General features: G+C 38.9%; 1 protein-coding gene across 1 annotated transcript in view; it reads left to right on the top strand.

Annotated features, from left to right (window-relative positions):
- RTF1 (RTF1 homolog, Paf1/RNA polymerase II complex component) overlaps window positions 1–13864 on the top strand; it is a 69592-nt gene that overhangs the window by 38967 nt on the left and 16761 nt on the right. The window contains exons 5-6 of the mRNA XM_003418668.4: window positions 8548–8662; window positions 9452–9563. Coding sequence (XP_003418716.1) covers window positions 8548–8662; window positions 9452–9563 — 227 coding nt within the window. The remainder of the gene's footprint in view (window positions 1–8547; window positions 8663–9451; window positions 9564–13864) is intronic.

Here is a 13864-nt window from a genome sequence, read left to right as displayed (position 1 = left end):
AGTAGATATATGCACACCCATGTTCATTGTAGCACTGCTCACATTAGCAAAAAGATGGAAGTAACGTAGGTGCCCATTAACAGATGAATGGATAAACAAATTATGGTATATTCACACAGTGGAATACTATGCAATGATAAAGAACTATGTTGAATCCACGAGCCATCTAACAACATGGATAAACATGGAAGGTATTATGCTGAGTGAAATTAGTCAGTTGCAAACGGACGAATATTGTATGAGACCACTATTATAAGAACTCAAGAAAAGGTTTAAATACAAGAAAACATTCTCTGGTGGTTACGAGGGTGAGGAGGGAGGGAGAGGGGATTTCACTAACGAGATAGTAGAGAAGAATTAGTTTAGGTGAAGAGAAGGACAACACACAATACAGCGGAAGCCAGCACAGCTGGACTAAACCAAAAGCTAAGAAGTTTCCAGAACACAGCCAAACACTTTGAAGGACAGAGTAGCAGAGGTAGGTATCTGGGGACCATGGTTTCCAGGGGACATCTAAATCAATTGGCATAACAAAGTTTATTAAGAAAATGTTCTGCATCCCACTTTGATGAATGGCGTCTGGAGTCTTAAAAGCTTGTGAGCACAAAGGAGACTAACAATCCTACTCATCAAAATAAAATACAAGAAAAAAATAGACTCAGCAGAAACAAAATCAACAACAACGAATAAGAGGAAGACGACATGTGAAGTTCTCAGCACAAGAAATTAAGTGGGAAAAAGAAACTGTCAACAATGCACAAAAAAAGACATCAAAATGACAGCACTAAACTCATACCTGCCCATAATTACGCCGAATGTAAAAGAACTAAATGTACCAATAAGAGACAGAGAATGGCATAATGATTAAAAAAAACACGATCCGTCTATATGCTGCCTACAGGAGACACACCTTAGAGTTAGAGACACAAACAAACTAAAACTCAAAGGATGGAAAAAAATATATCAAGCAAACAAACAATCAAAAAAGAGCAGGAGTGGCAATATTAATTTCTGATAAAATGGACTTTAAAGTTAAATCCACCACAAAGGAAGGACACTATATAATAATTAAAGGGACAATGTACCAGGTGGATATAACCATATTAAATATTTATGCACCCAGTGATGGGGCTGCAAGATACATAAAACAAACTAACAGCATTGAGAAGTGAGAAGGACAGCTCCACAAATAGGAGACTTAAGCACACCACTTTAGCTGAAGGACAAGACATCCAGAAAGAAGCTCAGTGAAGACATGGAAGATCTAAATGCCACAGTCAACCAACCTGACCTTATAGACATATACAGAATCCTCCACCCAACAGCAGCCAAGCATACTTTCTTTTCTAGTGCACTGAAACATTCTCTAGAATAGACCACATATTAGGTCATAAAGCAAGCCTTAGTACAATCCAAAATATCAAAATATTATAAAGCATTTTCTCTGACCATAAGGCCATAAAAGTAGAAATCAATAACAGAAAAAGCAGGAAAAAGAAACCAAACACTTGGAAACTGAACAGTAGCCTGCTCAAAAACGACTGGGTTATAGAAGACATTAAGGATGGAATAAAGAAATTCATAGAATCCAATGAGATTGAAAACACGTCCGATCAGAACTTTTGTGACACAGCTAAAGCAGTACTCAGAGGTCAACTTATATCAATAAATGCACATATACAAAAAGAAGAAAGGGCCAAAATCAAAGAATTATCCCTACAACTTGAACAAATAGAGCAACAGAGGAAAGCAAATAATAAAAATTAGAGCAGAATTAAATGAAATAGAGCACAGAAAAGCAATTGAAAGAGTTAACAAGACCAAAAGCTGGTTGTTTGAAAATATTAACAAAATTGATAAACCACTGGCCAAACTGACAAAAGAAAAACAGGAGAGGAAGCAAATAACCCAAATAAGAAATGAGATGGGCAGTATCACAACAGACCCAACTGAAATTAAAAGAATCATATCAGATTGCTATAAAAAATTGTACTCTAACAAATTTGAAAACCTAGAAGGAATGGATGAATTCCTACAAACACACTATCTACCTAAACTAACACAAAAAGAGGTAGAACAGCTAAATAAACCCATAACAAAAGAAGAGACTGAAAAGGTAATTTAAAAACTCCCAACAAAAAAAAAGCCCTGTCCCAGACAGCTAAACTGCAGAGTTCTACCAAACTACTAAAGTTATTTCAGAGCATAGAAAAGGACAGAATACTCCCAAACTCATTCTATGAAGCCTGCATATTCCTGATATCAGAACCAGAAAAAGACACCACAAAAAAAGAAAACTACAGACCTATATCCCTCATGAACTTAGATGCAAAAATCCTCAACAAAATTCTGGCCAATAGAATTCAACTACATATCAAAAAAATAATTCACCATGACCAAGTGGGATTCATACCAGGTATGCAGGGATGGTTCAATATTGGAAAAACAATGTAATCCATCATATAAATAAAGCAAAAAACAAGAACCACATGCTCTTATCAATCAATGCAGAAAAGGCATTTGACAAAGTTCAACAACCATTCGTGATTAAAAAAAAAATCTCTCAGCAAAATAGGAATAGAAGGAAAATTCCTCAACATAATAAAGGGCATTTATACAAAGCCAACAGCCAACATCATCCTAAATCGAGAGAGTCTGAAAGCATTCTTGAGATCAGGAACCAGGCAAGGATGTCCTTTATCACCACTTTTATTCAACACTGTGCTGGAGGTCCTAGCCAGAGCAATTAGGCTAGATAAAGAAATAAAGGGCATCCAGATTGGCAAGGAAGAAGTAAAAGCATCTCTATATGCAGATGACATGATCTTATACACAGAAAACCCTAAGGAATCCTCAAGAAAACTACTGAAACTAATGGAAGAATTCAGCAGAGTGTCAGGATACAAGATAAACATACAAAAATCAGTTGGATTCCTCTACACCAAGAAAAAGAACATTGTAGAGGAAATCAACAAATCAATACCATTTTCAGTAGCCCCAAGAAGATAAAATACTTAGGAATAAATCTTACCAGAGACATAAAAGACCTATATAAAGAAAACTACAAGACACTACTGCAGGAAACCAAAAGAGACCTACGTAAGTGGAAAAACATACCTTGCTCATGCATAGGAAGACTTAACTTTGTAAAAATGTCTATTCTACTGAAAGCAATCTATAGGTACAATGCAATTCCAATCGAAATTCCAACAACAGTTTTTAACGAGATGGAGAAACAAATCACAAACTTCATATGGAAGGGAAACAGGCCCCGGATAAATAAAGCATTACTGAAAAAGAAGAACAAAGTGGGAGGCCTTACTTTACCTGATTTTAGAACCTATTCTACTGCAACAGTAGCCAGAACAGCCTGGTACATGGACCAATGGAACAGAATTGAGAATCCAGACAGAAATCCATCCACATATGAGCAGCTGATATTTGACAAAGGCCCAAAGTCTGTTAAACGGGAAAAAGACAGTCTCTTTAACAAATGGTGCTGCCATAACTGGATATCTATTTGCAAAAAAATAAAACAACCCATACCTCACACCATGCACAAAAACTAACTCAAAATGGATCAAAGACCTAAATTTAAACTCTAAAATGATAAAGATTATGGAAGAAAAAATAGGGACAATGCTAGCAGCCCTAATACATTATGTAAACATAATACAAAACATTACTAACGATGTACAAACACTAGAAGAGAAACTAGATAACTGGGAGCTCCTAAAAATCAAATACCTATGCTCATCCAAAGACCTCACCAAAAGAGTAAAAAGATTACCTACAGACTGGGAGAAAGTTTTTAGCTGTGACATTTCCGATCAGCGTCTGATCTCTAAAATCTACATGATACTGCAAAAACTCAACTTCAAAAAGACAAATAACTCAGTTGAAAAATGGGCAAAAGATATGAACAGGCACTTCACTAAAGAAGACCTTCAGGTAGCTAACAGATACTTGAGAAATACGATCCTTAGCCATTAGAGAAATGTAAATCAAAACTACAGTGAGATTCCGTCTCGCTCCAACAAGGCTGGCATTAATCGAAAAGACAAAATGTTTTTCGATGATGGAGAGTTTGTGGAAACTGGAACACTTATACACTGCTGGTGGGGATGTAATATGGTACAACCACTTTGGAAATCGATTTGGTGGTCCCTTAAAAGGCTAGAAATCGAACTACCATACGATCCAGCAATCCCACTCCTTGGAATATATCCTAGAGAAATAAGAGCCTTTTCATGAACAGATATATGCACACCCATGTTTATTGCAGCACTGTTTACAATAGCAAAAACATGGAAGCAACTAAGGTGCCCATCAACAGATGAATGGATAAATAAATTATGGTATAGTCACACAGTGGAATACTATGCATCAATAAAGAACAGTGATGAATGTGTGAAACATTTCATAACATGGAGGAATCTGGAAGGCATATTGCGGAGTGAAATTCGTTGCAAAAATAGAAATATTTTGTGAGACCACTATTATAAGAACTTGAGAAATAGTTTAAACAGAGAAGAAAATATTCTTTGATGGTTAGGAGAGTGTCACTAATTAGATAGTAGACAAGAACTATTTTAGGTGAAGGGAAAGACAACACACAATACAGGAGAGGTCAGCACAACTGGACTAAAGCAAAAACAAAGAACCTTCCTGAATAAACTGAACACTTTGAAGGCCAACTAAGCAGGGTCGGGGGTTTGGGGACCATGGTTTCAGGGGACATCTAAGTCAATTAGCATAATAAAATCTAATTAAGAAAACATTCTGCATCCCACTTTGGAGAATGGCGTCTGGGTTCTTGAACACTAGCAAGCAGCCATTTAAGATGCATTAATTGGATTCGACTCACTTGGAGCAAAGGAGAATGAAGAACACCAAAGACAGGGTAATTATGAGCCCAAAAGACAGAAAGGGCCACATAAATCAGAGACTACATGAGCCTGAGACCAGAAGAATTAGAAGGTGTCCAGCTTCAACCGATGACTGCCCTGACAGGGAACACAGCAGAGAACCCCTGAGGGAGCATCAGAGCAGTGGGATGCAGACCTCAAATTCTCTTAAAAAGACCAGACTTAATGGTCTGACTGAGACTAGAAGGACCCCACGGGTCATGGTCCCCAGACCTGTTAGCCCAAGACAGGAACCATTCCCAAAGCCAACTCTTCAGCCAGGAATTGGACTGGACTATGGGATTTTTTTTTTTTTTTTTTAGAAAATGATACTGATGAGTGAGCATCTTCGATCAAGTAGACACATGAGACTATGTTGGCATCTCCTGTCTGGAGGGGAGATGAGAGAGCACAGGGTTCAGAAGCTGGCCAAATGGACATGAAAATAGAGTGGAGAGATGGAGTGTGCTGTCTCATTAGGCGAAGAGCAACTAGAAGTATATAGCAAGGTCTATATAAATTTATGTATGAGAGACTGACTTGATTTGTAACCTTTTACTTAAAGCACAATAAAAATTAAAAAAAAAAACAAAAAACTTGTGAGCATCCATCTAAGATGGATCCAAACCACCTGGAGCAAAGGAGAATGAAGAACACCAAAGACACAAGGAAAATATGTGCCCAAGAGACAAAAGGTCCACATAAACCAGAGACACCACCAGCCTGGGATCAGAAAAACTAGATGGTACCTAGCTACCACGAAAGGGAACACAACGGAGTGTTGCTGACGGAGCAGGAGAAATGTGGGATGTAGAACTCAAATTCAGATAAAAATACCGGACTTAATGGTCTGACTGTAACTGGAGGAACCCCAGAAGATATAGTCCCCAAGCTCTCTGTTAACCCAGAATTAAAACCATTTCCAAAGCCAACTCTTCAGACAAAGATTAGACTGGACTATAAAACATAAAATAATTCTCGTGAAGAGCGTGCTTCTTGGTTTAAGTAGGCACATGAGACTAAATGGGCAACTTCTGTCCAGAGGTGGGATAAGGCAAAAAAGGGACAGGAGCTGGTGAATGGACACAGGAAACCCAGGGTGGAGGGGGTATGTGCTGTCACATTATATTGATAGCAGCTAGGGTCACATAACAATGTGTGTATAAATTTTTGTATGAGAAATTTATTTGAGCTGTAAACCTTCACCTAAAGCACAATGAAAACAGAAACAAGAAACTGTGTGGGAGCTGCCACATGTTCCGAGGTGACTCCTGGAATTTTTGTTTCTGAACCATGGAGAGTGGAACAATGGGGGCTCATAGAAGGCCAATAGGGCACTGTAATAAAATCAAAGATGCTCAAGTGTAATGTGTGGACTGTCTCAGACTCAGATTTTGTTCTCATCTTATGTGAATGAGGGTTTTGACTGGCTGAGTGAAATTTATTTTAATGACTGGAAGACTGTTCAGGATGATGATAATTAAGATCAGCGTTCAGAGTTTTACAAAGACAGTTGAGATTTTTGTAGCTCACTTGGTTATCTGCAAAGCAGTGCATTAGAGCAACTCAGAAAGCTTTCTGAGATTCCACCTTTCTCACACTTAAAGACCTTCATATGGATGGCATTTAGTAGTCCTTGTAACAGTCTTTTTTATGTAAGCACCATTAGCATCTCATTTTATAACCAGCAGCACCAATAATGAAATATGATTTTCAGTTGTTAGATTCTTCATCTGTTCTTTTGCTGCTTCATTGTTTTTTAAAGGTGGGGGCAGGCAGTATTAAAGGCAGCATGGTTGTGGAGAGAGCGCTGACATTTCAGTCAGAAGATCGGCTCAATTCAGGCTCACCGGCCAGGTGATCTGGATGAGTCATGTATCTCTTCCTGCCTAAGCTTTTCCTCAAGCCTTGAGTGGGGTGATACATAGTAAGTTAATAATAAGCTATTATTAAGTTCTAAAAATGACTTCATTGAGATACATTTCAGATAGCATACAATTTGCCCTTTTAAAGTGTACAATTCAATGGGCTTTAGTATATTCATAGAATTAATTGTACAACTGTCACCACAATCAATTTTAGAATATTTTCATCCACTCAAAAAAAAACCCTGTACCCATTATCAATCACTCCTCATTTCCTTCAAAGCCCCCCATCCCTAGGCAATCACTAATCTACTCTCTGTTTCTGTATTTTGGATATTTTATATAATGGAGTTACACAGTATGTGGCCTTTTGTGTCTGGCTTTTTTCATTTAGTATGTTTTCAAGGTTCATCCATGTTGTAGCATGTATTATATGTCAACTTTGTTGATTTTTTAAAGAGTCAACGTTTTGTTTTCATTGATTTTGTTTAATTTCCAGTCTAATCTTCATTAGCTCTTCCCTTCTGCTTAGTTTATGTTTAATTTGCTCTTCTTTTTCCAGTGTCTTAAGGTGTAAGTTGGAAACTCTGGTGGCATAGTGGTTAAGTGCTATGGCTGCTAACCAAGAGGTTGGCAGTTCAAATCCGCCAGGCGCTCCTTGGAAACTCTATGGGGCAGTTCTACCCTGTCCTGTGGGGTCGCTGTGAGTCGGAATGGACTTGACGGCAGTGGGTTTGGTTGGTGGGTTAAGGTGTAAGTTTAGGTTATTGATCTGAGATCTTCGTTCTTTGCTGATATAGGCGTTTATAGCTATAAATTTCCCTCTTAAGTTTTGATATGCTGTGTATTCATTTCATTCATCTCAAAATATTTTCTAAATGCCTCTGTGATTTTTTTTCTTTGACCCATTTGGAATATGTTATTTAAGTATTATTAATTTTTAAAAAATTAAATTCATAATAGCACTTCTTTATCTCATAAAAATATATTAGCAACATTAATAATGAATGAAAAGGGCAGTATAAAATATATAGTCGTCTGAGAACTAAGTAAAAAAAATTTTGACAATTAAGGTTATTTTAGGGTGTCATGATTAGAGCATAATGTTTTTTAGATTCCTTTGTTCTAATAAAGGGATTCCTTTATTCTATAAAGTACCTTAAGTTTATAAAACATGATTTTGCTTCAGAACCCCTGATTTTTGTCATGGGGTGGGAGCCTAGATTGTATTTCATTAAAAGAACAGCATATTCATGAACATTTGTAAGGAATGGGGCATGTTCTTGCTAGTGAAGAAGGATGGAAAGTGGTGTTTTAAAAATAGAGCCTTTTTCCTGACCACTTCAGTGTGGCCTTGGCTCTCTGTGGCCTCGTGATCTCTTTCCAGTGGGTCACTGCTGGAGTTTAGTTTTGCTCCCTAGGTTCACCCAGGAACCAGTTGTTTTCTTCTGTTGTGCAAAGGCTGAGAGAGACTTGGGTGTTACCCCAAGTCTAAAGACGAGTACAGCGGTATCCTGAGTATTTTCTCCTATTTTAAGTTTATTCCAGGTTAATTCTTTCAAGTACATTTGGTATACTTCTATTCAGTAGTTTTAATGTACTTCTAAGTCACAATGGTGTTTCTTACCAGAAGGCAAAATGTTTATTAATGCCTTAAAAAAAAAAAGTTTACTAACTCCTTCCTCCTCCTTACTTCATTTCTCCTATCTAATAGAAATAAGTCTTTACAGATATTTCATTGCTACTCAAAAACCAAACAAATGTCTTTTAACCAGATTTGAAATCAAGAAAAAACTAAAAACAGCCAAAAAGAAAGAAAAGAAGGAAAAAAAGAAAAAGCAAGAAGAAGAACAGGAAAAGAAAAAGCTAACCCAGATTCAGGAATCTCAGGTAAGAAATTCAGTGATGCTCCTTATCCAAAGAATAAGACCTTTGTTTTGAGTGTGTGTCTGTATTGACATAGAAGATGGGATTATATTAATCCAGCCTAGGTCCGCCATACAAAACTATTGTGTTGGCTGCAGTCTAGGTTTCATTAATCTCTGGACATATTTTATCATTCCCTATTTGGCTGCATTATCTAACTCCTTAGTACAGTACTTCTTCACCCACGTCTGCATTTAAAAAGCAGCCCACTGACCTGTGGGCATCTCTTAGGGGAAAATCGGTAAACATCCTGCCCCAGATAGCCAGGTTGGTTATGATATTTATCCACGTGTAAGTCATCCTGAACTTGGTAATAAATATAGCTGGGAAAATTAGTCATCTCTGCATTCATCAAGAAAAGCTTTGTTGGTAGTATCAGCAAATAATAGCTATGGTTGACGGCACTGGGTGTTTGGGTTAGGGTGTTCTTCAAAAAAGTTTATTCTGATGTTTGTTAGGTAAGTAAGACTTCACACTTGCATAAGGGAGAGAACATCCTCTTGTGGACAAGAGGGTAGAGCAGCACAGTCACCCTGTCCTGCCTGCCTAATATGTAGCGAGTTTAAGACGGGATGACTACTGCTCTATTCTCTTTGTCCGCAAGAGGATGCCCTGCCGTTGTGCAAGTTTTAAGCTTCTACGGCCAATACGGATTCACATGGGAGGACTGGGTGTGATTAGCTGCTGAGTATAAGGAGTCTCATCGTTAGTTGTTGGTAAAAAGGGCCACCGTACATGTCCTACCCTTCCCAGGTAACATCCCACAACAAGGAACGGCGTTCCAAACGGGATGAGAAACTAGATAAGAAATCTCAAGCCATGGAGGAGCTGAAAGCAGAACGAGAAAAACGGAAGAACAGAACAGGTAACAGGAAATATAATGGCTATTTTGTGGTTTTCATCATATGATTTGGATTCCTGGCACCCATTTTTATGTCTTCCCCTTTTTAGCTCTTTATTATGGAAAATTCCAAACACATACAAAAAATGGAATAATGTAGTGAACCTATCGTCCAGCCTTACTAATCAGCTCATGGCCAATCTCGTTAAATCTATACTCCTCTCTTCTCCCAGATTATTTTAAAGTGAATCCTAGCATCGTAATATTTCGTCTGTAAATTTTTTCAGTATGTGTCCCTAAAAGATAAGGATTCTTTAGTTTTAAGTGTAATTATACTGCCATTACCACACCTAAAACATATCAACACTGAATTTCTTTTATTGTGCTCTAAGTGAAAGTTTACCGTTCACGTTAGTTTCTCGTACAAAAATTTATATGCACAGAGTTATGTGGCCCTAGTTGCTCTCCCTATAATGTGACAGCACACTCCTTTCCACCCCGAATTTCCCATGTCCATTCAACCAGCTTCTGTCCCTTTTTGCCGTCTCATCTCATCTCCGGACAGGAGCTGCCCATTTAATCTCATGTATCTATTTGAGCTAAGAAGTACTCCCTTCACGAGTGTCATTTTATGTTTTATAGTCTAATCTTTGTCTGAAGAGTTGGCTTCGGCAATGGTTTCAGTTCTGAGCTAACAGAGTCCAGTGGCCATGTCTTTCGGGGTGCCTCTACTCTCAACCAGACCATTAAGTCTGGTCTTTTCATTAGAATTTGAATTCTGCACCCCACTTCTCTCCTGCTCCATCAGGGATTCTCTGTTATGTTCCCTGTCAGGGTGGTCATTCATGGTAGCTGGGTACAATCTAGTTGTTCTGGTCTCAGGCTGATGGAGCCTCTGGTTTATGTGGTCCTTTCTGTCTCTCGGGCTCATATTTTCCTTGTGTCTTTGGTGTTCTTCAATTCTCCTTTGCTCCAGGTGGGTTGGGACCAATCGATGTATCTTAGATGGCCACTAACTAGCCTTTTTTTTTTTTTTTTACGTACATCTTCATTTTGCCTTCACTCTTTCTTTAAAGTAATTTCCCCCCAATTGTGATAAATATATATGTAACAAATTGTTTGCTTTTTCAACATTCTTCACATGTGCAGTGCAGTGACAAGCCATTGATTTAAAAAAAAAATTTTATTATGCTTTAAATGAAAGTTTACAAATCAAGTCAGTTTCTCATATAAATATTTATATACACCTTGCTATGTACTCCTAGTTGCTCTTCCTCTAATGAGACAGCACACTCCTGCTCTCTACCCTGTATTTCCCATGTCCATTCAGCCAGCTTCTGTCCCCCTCTGCCTTCTTATCTCCCCTCCAGACAGGAGCTGCCCACATAGTCTCATGTGTCTACTTGAGCCAAGAAGCTCACTCCTCACCAGTATCATTTTCTATCTCATATTATTTTTGTTAGGTGCCGTCAAGTCAGTTCCGACTTGTAGCGACCCCATGCACGACAGAATGAAACACTGCCCGGTCCTGAGCCATCCTTACAGTCGTTGTTATGCTTGAGCCCATTGTTGCAGCCTCTGTCTGTCCATCTCGTTGACTGTCTTCCTCTTTTCCGCTGACCCTGTATTTTAGCAAGCATGGTGTCCTTCTCCAGGGACTCATCCCTCCTGACAACATGTCCAAAGTATGTAAGACGCAGTCTCACCATCCTTGCTTCTAAGGACCATTCTGGTTGTACTTCTTCCAAGACGGACTTGTTCGTTCTTTTGGCAGTCCATGGTATATTCACTATTCTTCGCCAGCACCACAATTCAAAGGCATCAACATTTCTTCTGTCTTCCTTATTCATTGTCCAGCTTTCACATGCGTATGATGCAATTGAAAATACTATCGCTTGGGTCAGGCGCACCTTAGTCTTCAGGGTGACATCTTTGCTTCTACCATATACTCCATTCTAATCCCTGTCTGAAGAGTTGGCTTTGGGAATGGTCCCTGTCTTGGGCTAACAGAGAGTCTGGGGACCATGACCTCTGGGGTCCTTCTAGTCTCAGTCAGACCATTAGGTCTGGTCTTTTTGTGAGAATTTGAGGTCTGCATCCCACTTCTCTCCTGCTCCATCAGGGGTTCTCTGTTGTGTTCCCTGTCAAGGATGTCATCAATTGTAGCTGGGTACCATCTAATTCTTCTGGTCTCAGGCTCATGTAGTCTCTGATTTATGTGGCCCTTTCTGTCTCTTGGGCTCATATTTTCCTTGTGTCTTTGATGTTCTTCGTTCTCCTTTGAGGAGGCACATAATTTCTGATTGTCTCTTATTTTATGATGTTACCAGCTCTGTTAGTGAGCTTTTACCACAGTAATGCAGAGACAACAAACTATCCCCAAGCGCAGTTAAATAATCATTTGTTCCCACTAAAACACCTGTTCAGCTGGGGATTGCCTGCCTGATAATCTAGTTTGGCTAGGATTGTCTCAGGCTGCATATTGGGACCAAGTCTGCTCTATTTGTCTCTCTTTGATGAGCATACCAGGACACACTCTTCTCATGGTGACAGCAGATGTATAGAAAAAGCAAGCAGAAACATGTGATGCCTCTTAAGGCCTAAATTTGAAATTGACATAGTGTCACTTCTCTGCACATTCCATTGGCCAAAACAAGTCACATGACTAAGCTCCACATCAGTGGGACTGGGAGAAACTACAGAGTCACATGGCAAAGGGCATGGGTATAGGGAGAGGTCAAGAATTGGGAAGGGATTGGACTGGTCTCTAAAAGAAAATGATGCTGGTGAGGAGTGAGCTTCTTGGCTCAAGTAGACACATGAGACTATTTGGGCAGCTCCTGTCTGGAGGTGAGATGAGGAGGCAGAGGGGGACAGAAGCTGGCTAAATAGACACGGGGAATATAGGGTGGAGAGGAGGAGTGTGTTGTCTCAAATTATGGGGAGAGCAGCTAGGAGTATATAGCAAGGGGTGCATAAGTTTTTATGTGAGAGACTGACTTGATTTGTAAACTTTCACTTAAAGCACAATAAATAAATAATCATTTTAAAAACTGGGAATAATATGAATCCAGCACAACTAGATGGTGCCTGGCTACCACCACTGACTGCCCTGACAGGGATCACAATAGAGGGTCCCAGACAGTGCAGCAGAAAAATGTAAAACAAAATTCTAACTCACAAAAAAAGACTAGAGTTACTGGTCTGACAGAGACTAGAGAAACCCTGAGAGTATGTCCCCCAGACACCCTTTTAATTCAGTACTGAAATCACTCCTGAGGTTCACCCTTTAGCCAAAGATTAGACAGGCCCATAAAACAAACAGCACACGTAGCTCAACCACATATCTGAGACTAAATGGGCACACCATTCCGGGGCAAGGACGAGAAGTCAGGAAGGGACAGGAAAGCTGGAGAATGGAAATGGGATCCAAGGTCAAGAAGAGGGGCAGAATGTTGACATGTTGTGGGGTTGGCAGCCAGTGTCACAAGTCAATATGTATATTAATTGTTTAATGAGAAACTAATCTGCTCTGTAAACCTTCATCTAAAGCACAATAAAAAAAAAAAAATTGAAGCTCTAAAACAAAAGAATTGGGAATAATAATGTATTCTATCCCAGGAACCACTGATGATCATTACCTAGATTATTTAATTCATTAGGAGGTACAGTATGGTGATATTCTGATCTGTCATCCTTTCCTCATTTATTAGCTGGTCTGATAACTTCTCATCAGCTGTTTAGTTACAACTGTGTTGGAAAGGCAGGATAAATGCTTGATTGTTCTTTTTAAATTTATTTACCAGTTTTCAAAAGAATGCAGTAGTTCCTTAAAAAAAAAAAAAAAAGGAACCTCCAAATGTGACCAGTGAGATTTGTGTATTTATTTTTAATATCCTATGCATTCATAGGTTTTAACATACTTTGTATTTTAACCTATCACAGTTATTATTATTGATACTCATATTGCCCCATCTTCAGCCAGTTGCAACGTGAAGTTCTTTTGACAGGAGGCCTCAGTAGTCATTGATAGCTTCCTTGCTTTCTGGATTTGGACTCAGTCATTTCTCTAAGGAACCCTGGCGTTTTCATGAGAAATTGTATTTAGAGACCACGGTCTGGGCACAAGGAGTGCTCATGCTGCCGGCTTGGCCGTTGTTTCTAAGCCTTTTCAATGCATAGAGCTAGGATTTTAATTTTTTAAGGATAAGATACATTGTGACCCTCACACTGATAATTCATTTCAAGTTCAGGACCCCAGAGATTTTTTGTTTTGTTTTTCATAACAGCTTTATTGAAATATAATTCATACTGTGCAATTCAAC

The sequence above is a fragment of the Loxodonta africana genome, chromosome 10 (genome assembly GCF_030014295.1).
Source record: "Loxodonta africana isolate mLoxAfr1 chromosome 10, mLoxAfr1.hap2, whole genome shotgun sequence".
Lineage (NCBI taxonomy): Eukaryota > Metazoa > Chordata > Mammalia > Proboscidea > Elephantidae > Loxodonta > Loxodonta africana.
This window is presented reverse-complemented; position numbering and strand designations above follow the sequence as displayed.